At 38.6% G+C, this 27,094-nt stretch overlaps 1 protein-coding gene across 1 annotated transcript in view; it reads left to right on the top strand.

Moving 5' to 3' along the window:
- ITGA8 (integrin subunit alpha 8) overlaps positions 1 to 27,094 on the top strand; it is a 92,641-nt gene that overhangs the window by 50,562 nt on the left and 14,985 nt on the right. The window contains exons 16-19 of the mRNA XM_010164829.2: positions 5,823 to 5,928; positions 7,755 to 7,913; positions 15,177 to 15,302; positions 18,606 to 18,719. Of these exons, the coding sequence (XP_010163131.2) occupies positions 5,823 to 5,928; positions 7,755 to 7,913; positions 15,177 to 15,302; positions 18,606 to 18,719 (505 nt within the window). The remainder of the gene's footprint in view (positions 1 to 5,822; positions 5,929 to 7,754; positions 7,914 to 15,176; positions 15,303 to 18,605; positions 18,720 to 27,094) is intronic.

Here is a 27,094-nt window from a genome sequence, read left to right as displayed (position 1 = left end):
CCTTCAAGCCTTGCAAAATGGAGCTACTAAGGATTTACCAGGACATAAAGGGCAGGACTGCCCACATGGACTCCAGTAAACTAACTGCATGTCTGTGCAAGTGGAGCACACTGTAGGATCCCACATTGTAGTAACACCAGCCAGAGCCAACATTTTATTTGGGCATTCAAATTGTGTAAGGATGTTACCAGTATAACTAGTTGCCTGTTCATATGTGTAGGTCTGATTGTGCAACTATTTAGGCACTTAATTCTGAATACCGAAGCAGAATCTGCTGCTTTAATGACTGAAATGATTAAATACCTTATGGCAAGACAAATACTAGTGGAGAGCAGGGTGAGGCCTTTGGAGAAAGGGTGAATAAAGAATGGATTATGACAAGAGGTCAACCAGGTACTACTATAGGATTCTTACATTTCTGTCTGAAGCAGGTGCCTGTCCACTGACACATGGGGTACTGAAACTAAAGAAGCACAGGATATGATCAGAGATAATTGTTTCTTTCTCTATTTTCACAGCTTGATTTCAGAAACTATAAAATGCAATTAGCTGATAAGAATCTCAGACTACCCTGTAAAATCTTGAAACTAGACTCCTATCCTGGCATCCTGGAGGAAGTCAGCAGGATGTTCTTGTAAAGCAAATAATCACCCAAAATGCTTGTTATCTGGGATCTCAGATTTCTTACATCTCCTTCTCAAACTACGGCTCTGGACTTTAACCATTGTCAGCACTGCAAGGGGGGAACAGAAGGTACATGGTCCAGCTTCACTTCCACTGTCAGGCCGTGTGGCCTGGCTGATGCAAGAGCAGTAGATGTCTCTTATATGATGCACCTCAAGGGGCTGCCTTAGGTGTAAACAAATAAAAATGTATTTATTTATGCTTTTATGGATTTATAAAAATCCATTTATTTTATCACTTCTGAGACAATATTTTGACTACCTAATGCCAGCAGAGAGTCCAGCCATTCTATGATGGAGTGATTACATCAGTGGACAAGGGAAAAGCTATGAATGTCATCTATCTGGACTTCTGTAAGGCCTTTGACTTGGTCCTCCACAACATCCTCCCCTCTAAATTGGAGAGTGAAGGATTTTATGGGTGGTCGCATCCAGCGGGTAGTGGATGTGTTCACAATGGAGATTGGTGATGAGTGGTGTCTCTCAGGTCTCTATTGGGACCAGTACTATTTAATATCTTTATCAGTGACAAAGACAGTGGGATCGACTGCACCCTCGGCAGGTTCGCAGATGACACCAAGCTGAGTGCTGTGGTTGACATGCCAGAGGGATGAGATGCCATCCAGAGGGACCTGGAGAAGCTTGAGAAGTGGGCCCATGTGAACCTCATGAGGTTCAACAAGGCCAAGTGCAGGTCCTGCACCTGGGTCAGAGCAACCCCCAGAATCAGTACAGGCTGGGGGATGAAGGGATTGGGAGCAGCCCTGTGGAGAAGGACTCGGGGATACTGGTGGATGAAAAGCTGGACATGAGCCGGCAATGTGCACTTGCAGCCCAAAAGGCCAATAACCGTATCCTGGGCTGCATCAAGAGAAGCGTGGCCAGCAGGTCAAGGGAGGTGATTCTACCCCTTTGCTCTGGTGCGACCCCACCTGGGGCACTGTGTCCAACCCTGGAGCCCTCAGCACAGGAAAGACATAGACCTGTTGGAGCAGGTCCAGAGGAGGGCCACAAAAATGGTCAGAGGGCTGGAACACCTCTCCTTTTGAAGAAATGCTGACAGAGCTGGGGCTGTTCAGCCTGGAGAAGAGAAGGCTCTGGGGAGACCTAATTGTGGCCTTTCAATACTTAAAGGGGGCCTATAAGAAAGATGGGGACAAACTTTTTAGCAGGGCCTGTAGTGACAGGACAAGGGGTAAATGGTTTTAAACTAAATGAGGATGGATTGAGACTGGATATAAGAAAGACGCTTTTTACGATGAGGGTAGCGAAACACTGGGACAGGTTGCCCACAGTAGTGGTAGATGCCTCATCCCTCAAAACATTCAAGGTCAGGTTGGACAGAGATGTGAGTAACCTGATCTAGTTGAAGATGTCCCTGCTCACTGCAGGGGGGTTGGACTAGATGAGCTTTAAAGGTCCCTTCCAACCCAAACCGTTCTATGATTCTATGATTTTGCAGATCACAGAGATCGTGATTTCCACTCAATTCAGAGAGATTTTAAAAGTATTTTTCATCAGATTTCACAAGTGCTTTCCAGGTTAAGAAGATGAACCCTAAGACTAGAGTTAGGTGGAAAAAAAGAGGACTTGTACTCAAAGACTGTGTGGATATATGTTAATGCTTATATTTCTGGAAAGGAGCAGTTGAAACACGACATGTTTAGCAAGAACATGTAATTAGAGTATTATTTAATTTTCTGTAGTTAGTGGTGATCTAAGGAAATGAGCTGGATAGAAAGAGAGGTGAAAAATACAAAATGAGGGGGAAGGTAACAGAGAAAGAGAAACAGAGGCTGAGGAAGTAAGAATCAAAGGGGTTAGCTGGTGGTCTGCAGATGTGTGAGAAAATGCTGGGAGACCAAAACTACTAGATGTTGCCATGGATGGACACCCAGGTTAAGTACTGGCTGGAGTTTCAGTGCATCATGAAATGGTTGCATATACATACACAAGACTTCTCAATAAGGGCTGCTTCCAGTGCTCTGGATTCTGGTCTTTCCATTGAGGTTGCTTGTCACTTTCATACAAAAAAATCTTACAAACTTTTTGTATTCTTAGCAAACTGGAAACTTTTTGCCTCCACCATGTTCTTTCTGTGCCATAGTGTGTTCTTTTTAGTGAAAACTTCTGTAATAGGTAAATAGATAGACACCAAAAAATGACCAAAATAACCTCAGTTCTTGAAAAGAGCATGCCCACAAGTGGAAAAATGGCTTGAATTGCTGCCTGCAGTGCTAAGAAATAGGTCATTAATTACAGAGAAATTACTTAATTGAATGTCTTCCAGTTCCTTTCCTCTTTTAGTTTTTCTCTTTGCTATAGCATGCGTGTACTAAGGAAAATTCCCTAACCCTTTGTTGGCAGATTTTGCTAATTACTCAGAGAGGCTAAAGCGTACAGCTCCAAGGGAACTATTTGCTCACAGTTTCCTAGATAAAAATAAAAGAGAAATTATATCCACATTTGGACTGGAAAATATCTTGCATTGGTTTCCCTGCTGCTCTGCACAGAGTTGCATGAAGTGGGACTGGAGTCATTGTGCATTTTACTGGGGAAAATAAAGTAGTTATCAAATTGTGTATTTGCATATATGCATGTACACTTGCACAGTGGGCCCGTGCAAATACTCCTCTATGAGAAAGGAAAAAAATCTTCTTCAGTATCCTATTCAAAAGAAATTTAAGATAACTCCTTAGATACTTCATTCAATGAGCAGTTGCTCTGGTAACTGAGATTTGATTATTCTGCTTACTTTTTTTTTTTCTATAAAACTAGGAGTTTTAAAGTTTTAATTGTTATTTCCCACTTCTGAAAGAGCACTAGAGGAATGAGGGAAGTAATTTGGACTGGAGGATTTGCAGCTGGCAGAATCCTCGTATATTCTACGTAAGCATTTTCTGTAGAACATTATCTATATCCTTTATCTTATTTTTCAGTGCTCTTGTTTGATCATTGTCACCCAAAAAATCTAGGAAAAATCCTCATCTAATAAATAATTTAAATGCTAAGAATATTCTCAGTTAAATGCAAAATAAAATAGTCAAAAGAGAGGGTTTCTGTTTAATTTGACCTGATTTTGCTACTTTCACATCAATAGCAGATGTCCTCAAAATAACTGTACAATCTTTTAAAAAAATATCCTTGTGTGTTTTATAATAATTTCTATTGAATGTCTACATTTACACTTTGTACTTTGTAATTCTGTGGATAAGAAAAACACTGCACAGGGAATGTAATAGAGAACACTGTTTTTGAAACCTCATGCCTGCTTCTTTTTTGTCTATGTACACTTTCTGGTTTTCAAATTTTTGCAGTAGCTTAAGGGTCTCTGTGGCTTGGCTTTTGTAACAACAGACAAAGTTCCTGTTCTCCAACAATTAATAACTAAAATTCTTATTGGAAGCAAGGCCATTTGTGAAAGATAACAAATTATTCTAAGTACCTAATCTGAAATTACTTTTTAATGAATATGTTTCATTTCCTTTATTATTTGGTTTGGCTTGTAAATTTGTCCTCTGGCATACTTGTTAGTACAAACTGCTGGCCTTTTGAAGTCTGAGGAAATATTTAGACTTAGCAGAATACTCCAGGATCCCTTAAATTTCATTAAGAACTTCTTCTCCAGGATCTCTTGCTGCTCTGAGAAGCTGCATTCTCTAGCAAAGTTTCCATCAAACGTTTCAGTCATTGTATATGACATAGGAGCTGGAAGCGGGGACAGTTTGTTTCTTGCTAAAGTATTTTAAAGTGTCAACATTTGCAAGAAAAACATCTAGTCTTCTGTTCTTCAGAAATATTGAGTCTTCTTTTCTCTTCTTCAAGGGGCAATTTGCAGTGGTGCCTTCTGTGTTTAGACTCAATATGTGAATTAATATCAGTGGACAGAGTCCAACATTTTAGTTAAATGTTACCTTCTAAAAAAAAATCTCATTAGCAATTCTATTTTAACAGTTTTCTGTCAGCAAAATTCCAGCTTTGTCAGAACAAGCATTGAAATTTTATGGCTTTTCTTAAAGCTAAGGATTCTGGAAACCAGCAAAACTGGGTGAAAGTTGACCCTTGTAAGGAAAGTGTAATATTTACCATTTTAGCACCAAGAGCTGCTTCCAATACTAGCAGATGACAGATGTCTGTGCCAGAACTCACCTACCATGCTAAGAGGAATTCTTGGGATCTGATTTCCCAATTTCTCAACAACTGAATGAGGTTAAAGTTGGCATCTTAATGAGACCCCCTCCAAAGAACTTCCAGTTTTTATGGGAAATAAAATGCTTTTGATTTAAATAGAAACATAAACAGAAGAGTACTTTGGCCTTTCTCGAGGACAGATGGAGAAGGAACGGAAAAACAAAACAGCAGACAGAAAGATAGATGTCAAATATTGAGTGGCTATTCTTCATTTATGTTTGATTTACATGTTGCAAGTTGCAACAGTGTTTCAGGGAATGTCGTAGCTGCCACTTCACTTACAAAGCAAATGAGAAGCCTGGAGCACTATTTCAGGCTCTAGTCCTGAATTCAGTTTCTTGATACACCAGTTTCCATTGTGACTTTATGGAAGTCGTTTGCCCTAACTGCATCTCAATTTCCCACCTGTAAAAATGAGATAGACTACTTTGCAAGGGGTTTTTTTTAAGGAATAATAACAGAGGTTATAAGGAATTTACAGTCAGAGCAGTTAAATAAATATCCAAAAAGGTATGTCAGGGAAGGAAGGTGCATAGCACTAAACATCTACAGGCTTTAAATAGAAATGAGAAAATACATTTATTTATGTAGCATTACCCTATTTTTGTGGATTATGTGTGCACACACCTCACCAGTGAAAATGATGTAAATGCCTGACAGACTGCATTCCTCTCTACAAATAGAGAAAGAGTCACTCCCTTGTCTGGAAAGGACCATCCACCAGAAGAACTGTGAAACTAAATGCATGCCCTCAGTAGTCTGTAAGGACTGAGCAGTACTTATGGAAGCATTGTATTGTTCACCTCACCTCATTCTAATGAATGTGCCCAAAGAAAATGCCCTTAAGGGCTCAGTTATCTGTAGTAATCTTAATTTTTTTGTAAAAATAAAGCAGCCGATCTGGTAACTGGTAACAGTTATTGTTTTAACTTATTTTATATATTACAGAGTGTCTCACCCCCCAACAATTATTTTGCCACTTCACAACTGGGAACCCAAAGATGAACCTGCAAAAGAAGAAGAACTTGGTCCTTTAGTAGAACACATCTATGAGGTAAAAATGACATATGTTGTCACAGGACCTCATGCTGCTCCCATTGAAATCCTGATGATTTGGGGTTATTTGCAACTAGAAAAAAACCACAAATGTAAATACTCTGACTTTAGCAGATGACCCAAATTTAATCTGGGAATTCACAACCCCATTATCAGTTCATGTTGGTAGAGGAGGTGTTAGTTTATGCTAAGAGTCTGTCTTTGACATTTAAGGGGTCTATAAACATTTTGGGTGTTTGATATGAATTAAAAACAGTGCTTGAGAGCTCATTGCAATCAGTGCCAAATAATTTTAGTGATTTGACTGGTTTCTCATTAAAAGCTATGAGTGTTGTGCACAGGAAAAAATATTTCCATTGAAATTTATCTAATTGAAAAAAACCTGTAGATATACATATAATTTGTTACCTCTTTGCTCAGAAGATGTTCTGTTGGAAGTAGCTCTTAATGTTTGAAGTATACATAATTCTACCTTGCATTGTTGTTGGGTTTTCTCTACTGATGATTCATCAATTAAAAAAGGAGAGTTCGGGTTTGCAAAAAGTGCATTGAGTGAACTGTATGGAATACAGACCATCTTTGGATTCTGATGGATGACCTTTATTCTAGGAGGTAAAACAGAGTGCTTCACATATGGTTATAATTCACAAACTAGCACTCAATAAAATATAAGCCACTGAACTTAATCAGCAGTGGAAGATTAAAATTTGCATGACTAATACTAAACTGTAATGAAACAGACTCTAAAATACGAAATATTATTTGTGAATTCCTCATCTTAACTGATTTCTCTAAACTGAAAAATCTCTAACAAATCTTCCTGTCTCGAGCTTTTGGGCTGTTTGTAGAACTATATATGTGACTTCAAATGTATTAAAATAGTTACAGTGAGTAAAGAATCTACTTTCATGGTTAATTGATATCAGCAAAGCATTAAAGAAGCCCAAACACCCACCTAAAAACCCTTTCCTGCAGAAGATCTAAGACTGAATTTGAATTTTATTTGGTTCTAAATAAAGCTCATCAGTCACAAAAATTCTGCACATTTAAAAGAAGGATATTCTCACATCTCTATGACTAAAGCTCCATGGTGTTCTGCTTCTTTAGCTCTCATGTCTAGTGTCAACACATACTCAAACTTCCTGTGGTCATCAGATAATTTCAAATTGTAAACTGATATAAGAAAACTATTTTAATAGCCTAGATTTTTAGATTTCTGTTAGTTCTATCTTTTCTCATTTTCCCAGAAAATAATCATGTCCTGGGATGGTAGTTTAGGAAAACTAGTTCCTTTTTTTCTTTTGAAGAAATTTGAACTGAGAAGTATTTGAAAATCAAGTTCTTAACCACAAAAAAATAGTTTAAGCTCTGCTATACCTTCTATTCCTGCACCCTGAAATGTGATTCTTTTGTGTCCTGAAGTTTCAGCTACTATTTTCAGGTATGTTCTGTTAAGGTTCATTGTATGTGTTTGTATAGTGTATTTTGCTAGTGTGTTTTGGTTTGGGTTTTTTATACTTTTTAGGTAATTTCAACTCTGTCATATGTAGGAAAAAATGGGAAAGGTGATGGATTTCTTGAATATGGACTCAGACAAAAAAGGTTGTTCTCCCAGATTTTTCACTGGCTTTGTAACTAACATGGAGAGGTCCTTTTCCTCTACCTGCCACAGATTCTCCATTAATAAAGTGATATTAATAATCTGTGCATCTTTCTCAAACTGCTTCAAGGCTGTGGACACTAAGGATTTGAAAACATCTAAGTGGTAGTTGTTGTGGTTTTTGTTGTTTTTTACTGAAAGTACTGATTATATTTGTTTGACAGCTGCACAATATAGGACCAAGTGCTATCAACAGTACAGTTCTCCATGTTGGCTGGCCTGTGTCCAGTCGAGAAGAATTTCTTCTTTATATTCTTCATATTCAGACACATGGACCATTGCACTGTCAAACGAGTTCTCCTATTAATACAATGCAAATAAAGGTAAGTCACCTCTTTTATTTCCATCCCTGTCTGCATTTTGCCTGATTTTTTCTGCCTACACTTCACAATGGGATGGAACTTTTTGGGAATCTTGTACAATGACCCCGAGTTCATTTTCCTGGGTAAGGCACAAGATATCAATAGATAGTCTGTAATGTTTCTAGTGTGTCAGTGGTGTTGTGCGTTATGTGTTGGGTTTCTATACTCTTCTCACCAGAAGAAACTTGTCTTTTGATTCAGTATCGCAGCAATGGATACAAGCTATTTTTTTAAATGGAAATTTGCAGGGTTTTCCTTAAGTGTCATTTTTAACGTGGCTTTGAACAGATGATACAAAATCTTTCAGTTCTCATGAAAATTCTTGTGTCCTAAGGAGTGCATTAATTCAGAAAGTCATCTGTACAGCAGTGCTTAGCAGATGAACTCCCAAAGGTAATGTAAACCTATGTTATGTCAAAGGATGCACATAGCTCTTCAGTTGAGTCTAATACAGCCTAGCACTGGTTTGTTTATCAAAAGGTCTGAACTTGTTAGCAGTGGGAAAAATCCTTTATAGCACAATAATGCAATATCATTAAATTGAAAGACATTAAATTCTCAGAGCTGATAACTTAATAGATAGCACACAGCCACCAGGTATTGTAGCATTAAGTATTTTAAAACTTTAAAAGTTTTTTATTCCAATGCAAATAATTTACAGCTAATTTGTATGGTGATTTGTTTTTTTAGGATCATAGGCTAATTCAGGTTGGAATAGAACTCAGGAGTACTCTGATCCAACATCCTGCTCAAGAAGGATCAGCTATGAGATCTGATTAGGTTGTTCAGGGCTTTATCCAGTCTGGTCTTTAAAACGTCCAAGGACAGTGACTGCAAAACTTTTCTGGGCAAATTCTGCCCCTTCTTCATTGTCTGTAAAGGGAAAAAGTTTTTGCTACATCTAGTCTGAACCTCTCGTTTCAATTTAAGCCCATTTTCTGTCGTCATCCCACCATGAACCTCTGTGAAAAGCCTGGCTCGATTTTTATAATAACCTTCTCCCTCTGACAGCTTTGGTCCCCTAAAGCTTTCTTATCTCTGGGCTGAAAAAGCACTGGTCCCTCAGCCTCTCCATGCCAGACAGATGCTCCAGCCCTGAGCATCCCTGGGAGCCCTCCACTGAACTGATTCCAGTATGCTGATCTCTGTTTTCTGCCTTTGCTCCTGTTCACAGAGCCCAGGATGCTGTTGGCCCTCGCTCCTGACAGGACACGGTGCTGTCTCATGTGCAGCTTAAGCCAGGTCTTTTTCTGCTTTTTAGCCAGTCAGTCCTCAGTATGTGGGGTTTTTTTCAGCTTCTTAGCCAGTCAGTCCTCAGCATGTTTTGTTGCCAGGGGCTATTTCCTTGCACCAAGTATATGCTAAGATACACGTTTTTAGTATCGTATGCTATATTTTGTGTTATGGTTAAACTCAACTTAGTACAAGATAGTATAATCTGTAAAATGGGAGTCATTTTAGAAGCCTATATATATTTTGCCTGTCCTAAAGTGTTAATGATTTTGATTTTTCAAAGAACATACTTTGAATATCCTATATAGTGAAACTATCAACTGGAATTCTGCATGGAATGTACTCCAGAAATTGAAGTTTTCATGTACTGGCACTTGATAAAAAGATTCATAGAGTCTACAACTATCTTATGGCTTAATCAATATTAACTCATAAAAGTTACAGATTCATCAGCAACATGACAGGCTTTTGGTTTTTCTACTTGGAAATGATTCTGTAATTATTTTAATCATACCAGCAAAAAGGAAAAAATTCCCCTACACATTTTTTTTCATAAGTGTTACTCCTAGGCATTGTTTGTCATTGGAATTGCTTCCTCTTCCATGGACATGGTTCTTCTTTCATGGCAGAGCAGGAGACCTCAGAGTCTGGAGGAAACACTAACATGGGGAAGCTTAGTAGCGGCCTCCTCAATAAAGTGTTGGTATGCCAGTGTCTGAAAGCCTGATTTAAGATCTCTATTTGTGATGGCAGATCCCCCCCAAAAGGGTTTGATTTGGCTTAAAGTCAGAAAATATAGCAAAACACAGATCTACATATTATCCCATCAGAAACAAGGTATCCAATTTATTAAGCATAACTGATTCCAGACACTTCTGGAGTAAACAACACTTCTCAAGTTTAAGCAGTAGCCTGTTAAACATCTTGCAGGGAGAGCTGTGTTCCAAATGCTAAAAGTGCTATAAGTCTTTTGCATACCAGGAGGGGTTTGGGTTCAGTACAGTAGATGAAAGGGGAGACATCGTTCTAGTGAAGGGGATTGCTCATGACCACAGGAGCTACAAGACATGTCTTTAGCTTAAAGAGACCAAACTACAATATATACTCGAAGGAATGTAGAAAAACTGATGTATGCCAAATACATTTTGGCTGGATTTTTGTGCTTCACCTAGGAAGCCAGAGAGTGGTTATGATTCCACCTTTTAATTTCGTTTCTCTAGAGGAAGAAAAAGGAAGTAATTGGGGAACTGATGACAGGAAATGTTTCCATTTTGTACCCAAAACACAGCAAATTTGGAAACAGGATTTTTTCCATTAATCTTTTCCACCCCATTTCCACCTATTTTTCAGAAGTGGGGAAGAGCAAGAAGCTGAGCTGCTGCATTTGTATTTGCAAGTTTAGCATCTCAAAGCCACTGTTCAGATCAGGTTGCAAATACATGAAAAGGAGTTCAGCATCCCTCCTCCTAGCTGCCGTGCTCTGTTTTAAGTTTCAGTTAAGAAGCTGAGATGGGAGAAGGGCAGAGCTCCTGGGTAGAATGGTGCCACAGTTCTTAATGACATTTTCAGGCAATGTATTTTTTTGATGATTTCTTTTTCATTTTTTTGAATTTGCTCTTCCTTCTCCTACTTGTTAATGATTACATCTGTTACACATGCAAGACTAAATTCTTGTGAGGCTTGTGTGAAACCTTCCTGTAATAATGAAATAATGGTCTCTATCTGCCGTTGCAGAATATGGCTTTAGATGCACAATCATTAATTGTAAGAATTTAAACATTCTTTCTTTATTTCAGCTTTTCAAAGCACTGAACAGCATGAATGCACAAATCAGGTTTCAGATATGTAATGTTTATCTATTGCTTCACATGGGAAGAGGATGCAGAGACAGCTTCCTTCAAGTTTTGTATAAACAGCAGGATGCCTGGCTCAGATTTCCTGAGGGTTAAGGACATAAGGCTAAGGACATTATATACCTGGCTCCTCTTGGATTTCAGAACCTAGCTGTCTTAGGGTGCTTGGGCATTTCCTCTTTGAAATTACTTAGATTGCCCAGTTTCAGTTAAAGCAGTATATTGCTCCCCATTGCTGAATTTCTTGTCTTGTAGAAAGGTTTCCTTTGTGCTTTGTTGTTTCTTACACAAAGATAAATCAAACCTATGCACACATGGGAAGACTCTTATTTAGGGACCTTTCCTTTTCTGTAGCTTATCTTTCTCTGGATATGGTGAGGGACATGAAACAATAATAAAGTTATGAATCTTTCAAAAGGTCTAAGGACGAGCAAAAGAACTGATCAAAGATATGAAACAGATTCCCTTGCAGAAGAACTCAATACACTAGGGTGCTTCAGTCTAGAAAGGAGGCGACTATGCACAAATATGACCCACAAGATCAGAAGTGATGGGAAGAGTGTGGGTGGGGATTGACTGCTCTCTGCCTGTTCCTACACAGGAGTGCAGTGTGTTCACTGCACAGGAACTGGAGCGTCAAATGAAGCCTGTAGAGCCAGATTCAAAACAAGCAGAAGGAAGTAGGGGTTCATGTGACAGGTATTAGATATCTGGAACTTGTTGCCAAAGGAAGTAGTCAGGGTTAAAAGTTTACATGGTTTTAAGAGGAAAGTGGACAAATTCACAAAAGAGAAGTCCAGTGAAGATTAATAAATGAACAAAAACTTCATGCAGATCAGGAAGTCCCTGCGCTGAAAACGTTTGGAAGCTGAAAGATAAGAGGAGAGAGCATTATGTACGCATGCCCTGTTCTTACTCTTCCTTCCACATCTGCTTGAAGGCATTGTGGATGAGGAGAGGGCTCAGCTAGATGGACTTTTGGCCTCTGCCATTATTCCTGACAAGTTGGTTTGTTTTTTTTCCCAGATTGATGATGAAAAGTAGTTTTGTGGAGACAGTGCTTGTAAATACCAGAGATATAGGCAGTGGTTTCTAACTATGGTATATGATACAGGGTGACACACCTGGCACATTCTCAGTGGCTAAGCACTGCAGTACCATGAGTGCGGTGTCTGTCAGGGAAGCAGCAAAAGAGCAGCTAAAGTCCACCATGTGGGTAAGGTACAACCACCAACATGACTGGCAGGAGCTAACCTCCTCCAGAGGCAGTGTTTCCTCCTGCTGCAGAGTCGTTATTACTGTGTTTAAGTCCTGGTCTGGAGACAAAATATTACCATCCAAGGCATTACTCTTGAATGGTCACTGACACCTCTTGTATAACAGCTTTTACACAAAGTCCTCTTCCAGAACATTTCTGGTGGAGTTACGCATTACATCAGAGGGTATTGCCTTGCTAGAAAAAGAAGAAAGCTACACCAGGTTTTGAAATTAGAAGTGAAGAATTGTCGAGATCTGGAAATCTGCTCAAGGTGACAAGGCTCAGGAGAAGAAAGCAGTACAGTTTGCCCTGGTGGGAAAACCAAGAGAGTCCATTGTAGTTAAATGGAGGGAGCAAGAATCCATTTAAAATAAGGTATGGTGTGCAAAATATGTGGCATATAAAATAGCTACAGAAACAGAGTTGTACAATTCCATGCCACTGGCTCAAGGATAAAATAGTATTTAATAAAATCTACCCTGAACATCTAGGCCACTGGAGAAAGTCTGCTTTAAAATTGTTGCAGGAAACATGTATATTTTCTCTTAATCACAGAGGGCTGTTTTCAAACCTTTGCTGTAATAATTCACAGAATCACACAGAATCACAGAATGGTAGGAGTTGGAAGGAACCTTTGGAGATCATCTAGTCTAGCCCCCCTACCAAAGCAGGTTCAGCAAGTTGCACAGGGTCGCATCCAGGCAGGTTTTGAGTATCTGCAGAGAAGGAGACTCCACAACCTCTCTGGGCAGCCTGTTCCAGTGCTCTGTCACCCTCACTGTAAAGAAGTTTTTCCTCATGTTTAAGTGGAACCTCCAGTCCTCCAGCTTGTGCCTGTTGCCCCTTGTCCTGTCACTGGTCACCACTTGAGAGTCTGGCCCCATCCTCTTGACACCCACCCTTTAGATATTTATAAACATTAATAAGGTCCCCTCTCAGGTCTTCTCTTCTCTTGGCTAAACAGACCCAGCTCCCTCAGCCTTTCCTCATAAGAAAGATGCTCCAGCCCCTTAATCTTCTTTGTAGCCCTCTGCTGGACTCTCTCCAGAAGTTCCCTGTCTCTCTTGAACTGGGGGTCCCAGAACTGGACACAATACTCCAGATGCAACCAAGGCAGAGTAGAGGGGGAGGAGAACCTCCCTTGACCTGCTGGTCACACTCTCCTTAATGCACCCCAGGATACCATTGGCCGCCTTGGCCACAAGGACATATTGTTGGCTCATGGTCAACTGGTCATCCACCAGGACTCACAGGTCTTTCTCTGCAGGGCTGCTTTCCAGCAGGTCAATCCCCAACCTGTACTGGTGCCTGGGGTTATTCCTCCCCAGGTGCAGGACCCTGCACTTGCCCTTATTGAACTTTATTAGGTCCCTCTCCACCCAACTCTCCAGCCTATCCAGATCTCTCTGAATGGCAGCGCAGCCTTACAGTGTGTCAGCTATTCACTACTGAAGATGCTAACACTCTAAGATCTATTAAAAGTATAAATAAATATAAAAATCATCCAATCATTCAAATGGATCTACATATTTATCAGTTTTGATTGTATATTGAGGGCTTCTTCAAAGGCATGTTGTTATATTGTGGTTCTTTTGATTTGTCATCATTAAAGAAGCCTGTATATGCTGGTGAAAGAATCCTGGAAAGAGAATTCCCACATGTTATCACATTGAGAGAGAGAGATTTACTAGCTATTTAACTGTTCCCTTATTGCAAAAAGACAATGTTAACCTAATTAAGCAACAGAAAAAAAAATCTTATTTTTGCTTAAGGGGTTTTCATCAGTTAATAAATTATAGTATCTTTTACTTTGCAGGGTGGTTTTGACTGAAGATCTCAGACAGTGTCAAAATAGTTCCTTCTGTAGCTTCACAATTTTAATCAGATGAATGGTACCAACTTTGCAAGTGCAGTACTACAGAGCATTAGCCTGTGGAAAGTTTTGTGTGTTTATAGCTGTTCTCTTCCCTTTAGTGCTACGACATTTCTTACAATTACAAACATTTTCTTGTTTAAGATATTTGTGTTCAGAGGTTAAAGGAACTGATAAGATGGATCTGATGTAGCTCTTTATAATCTGAGGCCCTTAAAGAATAGTTTTGTCTATGTTTAGGTGAGTTCTTGTTCAGATCTTACTACAAACTTCCACATACATTTTATTGTGATTTTACATGATCGACTTGTCATAAATTACAATTTGTCTTTCCCTCTAGTAATTGGGTTCCCAGGCATTCTCTGAAGCTTCTTGAAAGAAGCTGTAAATGCTCTGTTTAGAAACTAAAGACAAACCGCCAACACTAAAAATAGCTTTTCATCAGAGAATAAAAATCTGTGAAGATAAAACTGGACAGAATGCATTTTAATATGAGATTAAAAATGAACAAAGTGTTGCATTATACAAAGTTGAGTTGTTATCAAAATAAATGTGTAACAAATAGTGATCAAAAGTTGTGTTGCTAGAATTCAGATTTCCTTTTTTTTTTTCTTTTACTTACTAAAGCTGGTTAAATCACTATATTTCAATTGGTAGTTTTTGATCTGAACTAGTGACCACTTTTCAGTGCAGTAACTTTGAATTTATCCTGTTACAGAGATCAGAATCTGACCCCAAGAGCCTGACAGAAATAAGTACAGCAATGAAATTGACTCCAGTAAAAAGCGAAACAAACTGTTACCTACTGTAATTCCTATAACTGGGCAATATCTCACTGTGCTATTACTAATCCTGCCCCAAGTTGAAGACAGTAAATTCTCATGACTGTGCTGTTAAATTGAATAAACAGTGTTAATCCAAAATTCAAGACCACTGAGACGGGAACAAATCTGTTAGAATCGTTGTCTGAGTATGTCATTACCATTCACATTTTTTCCTTTTTGCAGTTTTCTATTCCACAAGACACTCCTGAACTTGCTGCTTTTTTGTATAATTCCACAATTTCTCATTACATCATGAGGAGGGATGTCACAGTGGCAGAACCTCACAGGAAAAACTCTGCAAAAATATTGGTGAGCTATCTAAAAACTAGAAACTGGGACTGTGCATGCAATATATCAAGGTGGCTGATTTGACTGCAATTTATTTACAAACTTTTAAATACTGTTCTACCTGATTTCTAACCTCTCAGTTTCAGATATTGTTTGTTACATATCACCATGCCACAGGTTAGTGATTTGTTTGACAGATTTTTACATTAAAGATCAAGCATGCCAAATTCCTGGCTGTCTTACTTCTGGTTGTTGGCAGACAAACCTCTGTGGTCATGCAATGTCATACTTACTACTGGGAATTTCAGCACAGATTTCAAGAATGAGCCTTTCTTCTACAAATTAAATTTCAGATTCTGACTACTGAAACACAGCTGTCTCTGTCAACTTGACTCTTAGCTTTCAAGCTCTTTCATAAAGAGTAGCTCACACTTAAAATTAACATTTTAATATAAAGTAGCAGTTCTGACATACAAATAGTTTAGAATATACTTGTTCCCCTCGATAAGTACTTACATGCACATGGAAAGGTAAGAGTCTTTCCCTTGACAGTACCACAAACAAGGCAAATGGGACAGGCCACTGCATTTTTAACATTCCAGACAATTCTGGAGCAAGAGCAAAGATCTCTCTCCCAGAAAAACAGTTCTGGTACCTGAGTATTTGCACTTGGCTGCATTTTCAGAAGGTTGGGGTTTTTTCCATTCCTGCATTCAGTGTCCCATCTTTAGCATACTTCAGCATTATGGGTATCAGCTTCTCTCACTTAGAGACTGTGTTCAAACTCTGTGACCTTGAGGTCAGTAGTGGGTTTCATTCAGTCAGTGCTTTCCATTTATTTTTATGAACCTCAGGCAGAGTTTCTTTCATGCTGTCCAGTCTCTTATTAAGCTATTTACTGCAAGCTCATGTTTGAATTTCTTGACATCACTAGAATTTGGTAGGAAGAACCTGGCAGACCTAAGTATTCTAGAGTAATAGAATGATTATGCTGCTTCTGAAAGTTAATTTGGCAATTTTTGTAACAGGAAGAAGATAGAATCTGAAAGTAATGAATACCATAATGTTATTAAGAACAAAATCACAGATGAACCCATTTTAAACAGTAATCACTGTTGATTCCTGTGTAATTCTTTCATCAGCCTAATACCCTGGGAAGAATCTGATTCCACTGGGGCTGAAGGAAAAAAGCCTGGGCTTTTGAAGACATACCAGTCAATACTACAGAACACTTAATCCATTCTTCAGTAATACCCTAATTATCAGTTGTCTTTCTTAGTGATTAGGCTCGTATGCTGCCAACATAGAAATTACTGCAGCAACTGAAAGTGGTTAACGAAGTTCTTAAGTATATACTGTGTCTGCATCTTAAAATACGAAACAGAATTTTTTTCAGCTGGTTGATATTTAAATAGACAGTATTTAGCTGAGTACTTAGTAATATAAAATTGGCACTGTGATGAGCAGTCTTCTAGTACAATATGCTTTTGATAAGCACAAATTAGGATGGGACTGGGTACAGTGCTTACCACTGGATATATAGCAGGACTTTTCCAGGACAGGCATAGAAAAGCAATATGTCATTTAGAAAGTTGTCCCAATTCTATGTGCCTTCAGCATTGCATACTACAGACCCAGATATTTTTTTTTGTTGTTACACTTTTGAAGTATAAATGGAAAGTGAATGTTACTCTGGAAAATGACTGATGAACCAAAGGTAATTATTTGTTAAAATTTGTATTTTTTTAATCAGAAATTTTAAGTTAATTTCATTTTCATCAAAGCATTTTTACAGAGTGGAAAAATGTTCTGAGAACCTCTTATTCTATTTATACTGTATATTAAACATTTGGTTTCTCTTCCATTAGTCTGAACGTTGTGGTGTTCTGAAAATTACTACAGGCCAAATGCATTACTAAGAAAAATAGAAATATGTATTCAGGTCCTAAAATGTCAGCCAAAAGTAGACTTTTTTGCATACTAATGATTTATTCTGTTAATACGTGTTTTGGGCCACTATGATTAATGAAAACAGCTCTCCTCCTTCCTGCAAGATAAATAAATCAGGTTGGAGGATGTTTAAATATGAAAAGCCAAATAAACAGATACTTTGAAATAGTAATTTAAAAAAAAGTTCTATAGTTACAAGTTCCAGGGTTTACAGTTTCATTTTCAGGCAGAGTTAGAAAAGAGTGATTAAGCATACAGTTTCTACTTAACTTGTAATAAGGTAGAGATTTGTGGGGAAAGCTGTCTGTAAGGATAGAGGATTCCTTAAGGGTGTTTTCAGATCTGTTACATACATCATCATCTCTTTTTCTGAAGTATCAGCTTTGGTAGTGCAGCCATTCTCACTCTCCCAAGGGAATGTACTTGTGAAAACTTAGCTTTGCTTTCAAGGTCACAAGACGTTCTGTCATGAGTGTTGATAAAACATTTGTAAGGGAAGGATTTTCTGCTTTGTTATAATAATATGAATCAGTTAAAGCCTCAGCCTTCCTCCTGAATCAAACCAAAACTTTTCAGGTGAAACCCGTCAGTATATGGAAACCTATATATTTTTTTACACACACTTTCAATCATTTTTCTATGAGATCTTTCTTCCTTTTTATGCCTCAGACAACCGCATCATTTCTGTGGTTACCCCATGAGACTCTGCTGATTCCCTTCAGTGGCTTCCACTCAGCTTTTAAGCTTTTTTATGACATTCTTCTGGCAGATTTCAACAGAGTATATGGTTTTGAGTTGCATTGCTTGGCTTTTGTCTTCAACGCTGTGTTTGAGCCAGAATTGCTGCTCATCAGGAATATTTCATGAACAACAAGTTTCAAGTAGAGCAACTAATGAATCTCAGCAAATGTTCTGGCTGCTATAATGTAAATATTGGTAAGAAAAGCAGGAGAGTTAGTAGAGGGGAAAGAAATAAAGAACACAAATAAAGACTTCAGGCATAGAGAAGAGAAAATAAGTGTGTTGAAATCACAAAATGACTGATAAAGACAAAGCACGTGCTTCAAGGGATTGATAAGTACCTGGACATTTTAAGAGATCTTCAGATGAGATATTGTTGAAAATTATTACTTTTATTTTCATTACTACAGGTAAGTGGTTGTATTCATTGGTGGTGCAAAAGAATCTTCTCCTTGGTTTATAGTTCTCACAATGACTCATGGAGTATCATCTCGTGTATTAGATGAAATTACTGATTTCAGACTACTTAAGTCTTTAAAGGGAAGTTTAATTTTTTGCTAATTTATTGAAATTTTAAGGTGATTATATACATTTTTAAAGCATAGGTATGTGTTCCCTTTATTTTGAACACAGAACTGTACAAATGTGAAGTGTATCCTAATTTCCTGCACTGTGGGACAACTGGAAAAAGGGAAGAGTGCAGCGCTAAAAATCAGGTCCCGGCTATGGGCCCAAACATTCCTGGAGGTAATGCACACAAAAATCTCTTTCTATACACAAAGATGTCTGCATCTTTTATTTGACAAGATATTTAAGAATACTACTGACTAAATTAAATGGGCCAAATGCAAGTCCTTTTTGTTAATCACTTTATTTGAAGATAACATCCCACTGGTTCCTGTTCAGGTTACATGCATGCTGCTTACTTTTCTTTTTCTCCCTAACACTCTCTCAAATTCATGTCCTGAATTTTACCTGAAAATTCCAAGATTATTTTTAAACACCTTTCCTGGTTTTGTTTCTGCTTTTCTGGACTGGCCCAAATCAATAATCTCTTAAGTCTCCATGGTGCACTTTCATCATATCTTTTCCAATGAAAGGTTTTTCTTGGAGCCAAACAGTAGATGGTGTACACTGTATCCAGCTTAAAAAATCATTGTTATTCATTCTCCATTAATCTAGGGAAAAGTAGTATGTGTCAAGTTCATATGATGTACAACACTCACGTACTGAAAATTTGTGACTCACCACTAAAAAGAAGGGACAGTGCAGACCATGGAAAAAAATGAACTTCTCTTTGCAAATTCTTGCATTTCTTCATCTGCTCTCAGAATTGTATCTACACTGCCGAAGGCAGAGGGATTGCACTGTGAGCTGTTACCTCGCAGCTGGCCGTGTGCCTGTAATACTATGTGATTGTCGGATCTTTAACACTGCTCAGTACGTTGAGAAATTTATAATTCAGTTTGCTGGTTTTGGGAAATAACTGCGGATCCTATCTTGATCAAACTGGTTGATTATCACCTTCCTTCTTCAAGGAATTTAGAATTCCCCAGTCTTTCTACCTTGAGCACAAGAACCTTCTTGTGTTCCCCATAGCTGTGGGAGAAGTGATTTATCCCCACAATACCTCTAACCTTAGTGAGAGAAGAATTGGGGATCTTAAGCTTAGAACAGGAGCTTTAGATTAAGCTTATCACACCTTTTAAATTAATTTGTTCCTTTCCTCAAATGTGAAAGTAGATAAAATAAATTCTTCCTCACTTAACTTGCTTTCTTGGAGAAACAAGAGAACAGATGGGACAGTATTTACAGAAAACTGAATCCTAGCTCAATAGCTAACCATCATGGCTCCAAGTCCACAATGGGTGCATACTTTGGGGGTTACGGGTCTCCTTTAGTGTACTGCATAGAACTGTGCTCTCTTCAGTCATAATGGTGCCAATAACTGTTGCAGAAGAAACACAGAATGTGATCTTAAGTCCTGACAGATAGGTGGAAAAGACCTTTCAAGTCTTCATTTCAGTTACCACTGCCATAGTCCAGTATAATCAATGGCAAAAAACTTTCATATCCTCTCTTCAGTTCCCTTAACACAAATACAAGGCTTTTAAGAGGAGGCATATTTAGCAAATGTGTTTGAAAGGCTAGACTGGATCTGCTTCATTTAGGTTTACTCAGTGAGTCATCTGCTAGTGGGAAAAAAGGGCAGGCTTTTATTCAAGTTTAGGCCCAAAAGCTTGACAGCTTGGATGTGTGTCTGTCTTTCCAAATCTGGGTAACTAGGGTGGACTTCTTCTGATGTAAGTTTTTGCAAAGGTCTTGGAAAATTTTGCACAAAAAATATCAGTATGTAAGCATCTCTGCACTTGTAGGAAAAACATATATATTGCAAAATATGATGGGAATTTTATTCCAGTTTTTTCTAATCCAGTAAGAGAGTGTTTGACCTTCGCACACTGGCTAGTCCCTGTTAAGTTCAGTTAAGAACTTAACTGCACTAGTTCACTATTCCTAAGACACGGAGACAGGCAGAGATACTATCCCTGGCTGGAACAATCTATGATAAGTTTGACCTCTGCAGTGTCCAAGCAGTATCACAGTGGACCTTCCCCACCTTCTTCACCAAGCAAAAAATAAAGCTTTGCTCCCTTAGGTAGCTACCTTACTGGCGACTGAACCCAGCATATTCTGGATCCAAGCAAGTCTTTCTGTTCATCATTCTGCTGGTGAAACCTAATTTGACCTTGTAAGGGCCAAAACCAAGGTCTTCTGAAAAAACAAGCACATAAATGAAACCCCTTGCACAGATCCTTAGATGCCAATTTTCTAGGCTATTTACAGCTATTTCAGTGTGGATTAGCCTCATAAAAGTTTTTCTAAGCCCAGTTTAGTAAATAACATGAAAGAACTAGAAGAGATTAAAGCTAAGCAAATTTAATGAGAAACAGAGTGTTTCTCTGATGTTTTGGTTGTGACAGAGGATGTGCAACAGTTGCAACAAACTAGCTACAGAAGATAGGAAATCTCCTTTTCTTAGTGTCTCTTAATAAAGACAGAACCTTTTCCTAGAATATAAGCTTAGTTAGCCTGACTTAGGTTCAGAAGAAGTATAACTGCCTGAAATTCAGTGGCATGTTTAATTCAGGAGCTGTGGGACTCATCTTACCTAATTTTAGTCATCTGCAAGTTAGATGCCAAAGCTGGTTGCCTAACTCTGTAGCCAGTGGCAAGACAGAGAGGTGTCTTCAGATGATGCTTTATCCAGCTGATTTGGAACACCCTTCTCTGTGCTCCTTCTAATCTGGATGGTGGAGAAGGGTGACAGCTGTGCCTTGGGACACAGGTGTGTGCAAACACACCAGGCAATGACATTGCTGCAGTCCCTTTAGCTCCTCCTTGCTCCTTAATAAATCCTGCTTGCTGTTCCTGTATCTCCCTTCACTCAGGGAGCTCAAGGCAGATGTAGAACCTTACACCAGCCTGTGGGCAGGGGCAAGGATGAGCCATCCTGTAGGCTCCCTGGGTACAGAGACCTCATGGTAAGTACTCCTACAAGTACATCTTTTGCTTGCTCCACTGTCCTTACACGCCTTTGCTATCAAACAAGGCATTTTATGGGCTGTGATAATTTTACATTTTGTCTATATCCTTAGGAAGCCTTTCTGTTTCCTTCAGATTGTAACTTAAAAACCTTGTAAAGGCTCAGAAAACTCCACTTAAAGCAACATAATTTTTTTCTGAGTAAAAAAAGGTAGTCCCCTGAGAACCATTGCATCCTCCCATTTATATCTAAGAAGCTGCCAGAATAACATGACCCCTGCTTCACATGCAAACTTAAATATTGAGAAGAGAGAGAGAGCAAATAGTGTGATGGGATCTGGTTGCCTTTCTCCTACTCACTTCAAAACAGTTACCTTTTTCACAGCCCCTTTTAAAATTAACAGTTATACAGCCATCACCATAAAAGACTGTAGAGCATAATTAGTTTCCTAAAAAAGACATAATCTGCTCTGCAAACTTCTAAGGTTATTTTGGAAATAAACTAAAGTGTACCTAAAAAACAGTTCCTTTTAGCTAGGCTGAAATCTGCAGATTCAAACTGAGGATTAAAATACGGTCAAAATAATAAGGATACAGTGATTCTGAACCAGGAAGGACTGTTCAAGGGCCAGACTCGGCCTCATAGTCATGTTATTGTCAAGAATGTTGCTGTATCTACAGCAACATCCTAAACTCTTTTGCACATGCAAGTAACTTACAAAATTTTCATATGCCAAAGAAATCAGGATAATGGTGACATACAACATTCCTCAACTATGTTATAATCTAAACGAAGATGTGACAATCTGCAGAAGAAATTGTTTGTGCTCATTAAAGCTAAGAACACAGTCATGTATTTTCTTTTCATAAATATGCCAATGCAAGCCTGATAAGGATTTGATTGAAAGTGATTGATTAATGCTAGGATGAAATAATTCATGTTTCTCATCAAAGTTATATGAATCAGCCTGTATATTTTGTTGCCACAGAAGATCAGTCATGTATTGAGTGACTCTTTCCTCTTCCACTTGGTTTAACTGACAACAGCTGACCCCTTTGCCTCTTGACAGTTGTAGTCTGTCACCTTAAAACCCAAACTCCATAACAAGTAACAGTTAAATGACGTGCAATGATTAGACATGTTTGAGTAAATAAAGCAGCCCAAATTTTCCATCCAGCCAACGCAGATAGAGACAGACGTGCAAAGGCCAAGAAGAATCACAGACTTTTTTGGATTAACTTCAAAGCCTGACTGTAAATATGAACCCTCTAGTAAAGCTGACTTTAGGATTCAGAGTTGCTGATCGAGCAAGTAATAGCCTGATTCATGCAAAAGAGAAACAACCTTACATGGTTACGTTACGTTGTGTTCTGTTAGGGCTCTATTATGTCCCTATTTGTCTAATCACGGTGTTTCTGAGTCATCAGACGGAGATCTGAGAGGATCTTGCCCAGTGTTCTTCAAACTCTGATGGGTTCTTTTTAATACAAGACTCAGGAGTAAAACATCTATTTTGAAAATGTATTTCTAAATTATAAATCTGTTCCATCAGTCTGATTAGTGACATCCTTCCAGCCTGCAGCGTCTTTGGACATTTACAGCACTGTGGGAAGTAGAACTCAGCTCATTCTTGACTATTATTTCAGCCTGTATTGAATGTTCCTCACAAGGATAAAATTCTCTTTCTGGGAGAGCTTGGGGAGGCAGTGGCAGTAATTAAAAAAACCACAGAGGGTGTGTGAGGTACTCAAGAAGTTTGAAGTTTATTTTATTTTCTTTTAACATTATTGAATATTGTATTGTTTCTTTCTTGACTTTTAGAGAGATACAGATATTTGAATTTGATACCCTTGACTGCACAAACTTTAATAGCTGAAAGGGAGAAAAATCTAGTTTTAATCTGAGAGAGCTGAAAAGCAAAAATTACTCAGGAAGTATCTACAGCAATAATTGAAAGACATAAGGAGTACTTTGTTTATCCAACATTCAGTGGCAGGAAGTAGAACTGGCAGTCTAGTGGTTAGAGAATTCGGGATGGAAGACATGAATTCAGTTCCCTCCCTAGGTTGAGAAACCCCACATCCCTGCTTTATAGAATGATGGTCTTTCCTTCTGCTGAAGCTGTACAGGTACAAGGACATAGAAGGAAATTGAGAGGTCTGGAAGGGTATTGAAAATGAGAAAGAGCCTGATGTAATACCTTGTTATTTTGGGCCGTCAGCTAGAAGTCATCCCAGTTCTCTCATCTCCCTTTGCCTTCACTGCCTGGCACCTGGAGCTGTCATCACTGTTAGAGTGCATGCTCTAATTATACTTCCTTGATGAAAAATTTTGTTGAGAATCTCCATATTTACTACTGGTGAATTCAGAGACTCTTGTGTGTGGGAGGTTGTGGAGTCTCCTTCTCTGGAGACATTCAAGACCTGCCTGGACGCCTTCCTGTGTGATCTCATTTAGGTTCCTTCTCCGGCAGGGGGATTGGACTAGATGATCTTTTGAGGTCCCTTCCAATCCCTGACATTCTGTGATTCTGTGAGGCAGTATGCAGATAAGCAGTGCAGTGGGACCACACACTGTCCTTTCTGCAGCAGCTGTGTGTTTGCAGAGGCTTGGAAGTCAGAACAGAGGTGAACTGATGGAGGTGGTCCATGACGGGTGAGAGACCTAGCTCTTGTATAAGCTCCTTTATTCAACCACTTTTCTCTCCCCTCTTTACTGTGGGAACAATTATTCCATCTGTAAGTGGGATATGACCCCAAGGAACAGTAGTTCCTAGTCTCAGCACAGAACCTCTTTCTATGCCCAGGGGAAAACATCTCAGTCAAGGGATGTTTGCTTAGTGTTTTCAAAGCATAAATCTGCAGCCATCCTGGATGCCCTATCCATGGATAGAAGTAGGGAAGCACCAGAAAAATTAGTGAGAGATCTCTCATTAATTGCCATATAGAGGACAAATATGGAAGTTTAAGTAGATGATTTGGAGACTGAAAATTAAAAGGCATAAATTTGATGCGCTGCCTTTGAAGCTACATATAATAACAAAAAGAGAAAGTTGTCAAAGAAATGTGCCTTTATGTCAAACAGCTGTTGTTATTTGAAAAAACAAAATAAGTAAAAAAGAAAACTCTATGTGGCCAAAAATTCTGTATTATGCTGGATTTGATTATTTATGTGAAATGAAGGCTAGAAAGAAAAAGACTTTGGCATTGGGCTGAACTGGCTGGACATTTTTTGGGTGTAGGCTAGTTTTGTTTTCATTCATTGTTATTTAAAATAGTGCCAAAAGGTTAACAAAGGCAGACGTGAGACTTTTGCTAGATGTGCTAAAGTATAGGCAATGTTAGGTATATGAAGAAATAAACATCTTAAATCAATAACCATTAAGATCTGTATATTAAAGCATTCTGAAATCACAACAAAATATCTGCCTCTGTTATAATTTAAAATAATCTGTTTAAATGAGTGTAAATGATATGATATGCGAAGTGTAAGAAGTTAATGATAGAGATGAGGATGTGTTGATTTTCAGGGTTGTATTGTCTTTGGTCACAGATGCATTTGGGTGGACATACCATCTTGTTAAAAATAGCACAGGTACTTTGTGACCATGCAGAGTCATACATGCATTTTTTAATGAATTAATAAAATAACAAATAGTTGTATGACCTCTGCTCTCAGCATTTATGTAAGCTACTCTTATTTATTGGCAATAGTTCAGGTTTTTGGAGGTATGAGTCAAAAAAAGCAAGCTAATGAATTCCCAAAGCATATATTTAAAAGGTAACACCATATTGTTTACCCTCTTGTTTCTAAAATGTGCTAGACTCAGCAGACTTGAAGGGAAACAGTTTTAATCAAGCTAGGCCAATATTGTTACAACAGCACTGAACTCTATATGTAACAGACATAAGTTCTGGGGGGAAAATTCCACCGCAGCATGCAGCTTGGAACGGAGAAAGTACGTGCCCTTTACATTAGGGTGACTTCTCTGGGCTACATCTGACCAGAAGAAAAGTATTTCAGAGAAGTTTAACAATATTCCATGGAGGCAGTGGAACAAAGTTGTTCTGGGGAGTCTCTCCATTAAATTCATCAAACCTGCAGAAAAACATGACCTGTCAGACTTCTTTAAGCTGCTAAAAGTTTTGTTCTTCTTACCCTCAGTCTAGGTACCTGTGGGCCAGATTTGTCCCTGCATTTTAGTCTGCTCTCTGACTAAGATGCCTTCATATGCTTTAAAGATGTTTTGGGGAGACTTCAGGTCTTTGCCTGAGTTTCCTGCAGAAACCACCAGCATTCCACTGGAGCCTGGAGAACTCTCCTTCAAATTGTCCAAGAGTTTTCAGCACTTCCCACATTATTTCTGTTTGTCTCAATTGTACTTAGGGAAACACTGCGCTGAACATCTATTGAGAACACTTTCCTTCATTTCTGGATGCTTCTGTGTCCCGCAACTGTTAAGGAAAACAAAAGCTTCAGTTCAGAAATCTACTTGTTAAATGAAAGTGTGTAGGGAGAGAGAAGCCTTAATAAATAAACCAGCAGGGATCTAAAACACAAGCAACAAAGAGGATGGCCATGTTTTGCCTGCTTGCCAAGATACTGGCAAATAGCTGTCTCAGCACTGTGCCTAAGAGCAGACTCCGCTTCTTCTACCACAAGGGAACCTCAAAAGGCCACTGTAGCTAGGACTGGGCTTCCTGCTGTTGGTCATTAGGCACAAATACCAAATTCCTTCTTCCCCTTCCACTGAGCCATAATGAAGTCCTTAGCTTGAGTTGGAAACCACAGGTTCTGCTGATTCCAGTAAACACCAAATATTTAAACATACGCTACTTAAAAAATGATATCATAAAGAAATGCTTTTTCTCATGAATACCTTGATAATTATAAACAAGGCTGTAGGAGAGACAGCTGCCTTTATCTCCAAGGTGTTGGTACAAGTAAAAATCCTGTTTGCAATTGATGCTGACCACAGTCATTGTTTTAAAGTACTTTTCCACAAACACATCATTATGTGAATGTAGGAAAATACTCTCTAGTCTTTTATATTCTCCACTGCTGTAAAGCAATGGAGATGTGCAGCATTTCCAGGAGCCTAATGAAGGGTCGAGGAGAGTTGATAGCTGTGGACACAACTCAAGTTTATTAATCCCAGCCAGGCATTAATCCAAAGGAATTACCCTACTCTGATGTTCTTATTCCTGGTATAAGATGAAAATGAAGTACACCATGTATAGTGGGTGAAGAGATTTATTTTTCCATGAGTGCTGTGTTTCATCTCTATGTCCTTTCAAGAGAGTTAATGCCTTTACTGTACCCTAGCCAATCAAGCTGCATGTCTAATGTCTACTTCTTTAATAATGTAACATATCCTGATCTCTCCACTACAGATTACTTTTATAAATCATATCCAGAATCCTGCTTAATATGAATTGCTTAGAATTGAAAACATAAGGCTTTTTTCAGGCTTTTTTCAGAAAGCAAAACATTGCACAACTACAGAAACATGCTAGCACTTTGTGTGAGAAGTCTAGTGCTGTAGAATAGAAGATGAAGAATGGCTTGAGTGTGAAAA

This window comes from Antrostomus carolinensis, unplaced genomic scaffold, assembly GCF_000700745.2.
Source record: "Antrostomus carolinensis isolate BGI_N321 unplaced genomic scaffold, ASM70074v2 scaffold693, whole genome shotgun sequence".
Classification (NCBI taxonomy): Eukaryota; Metazoa; Chordata; class Aves; order Caprimulgiformes; family Caprimulgidae; genus Antrostomus; species Antrostomus carolinensis.
The sequence above is the reverse complement of the archived record's forward strand: the minus strand, read 5'-3'. Positions and strand labels throughout refer to the sequence as shown.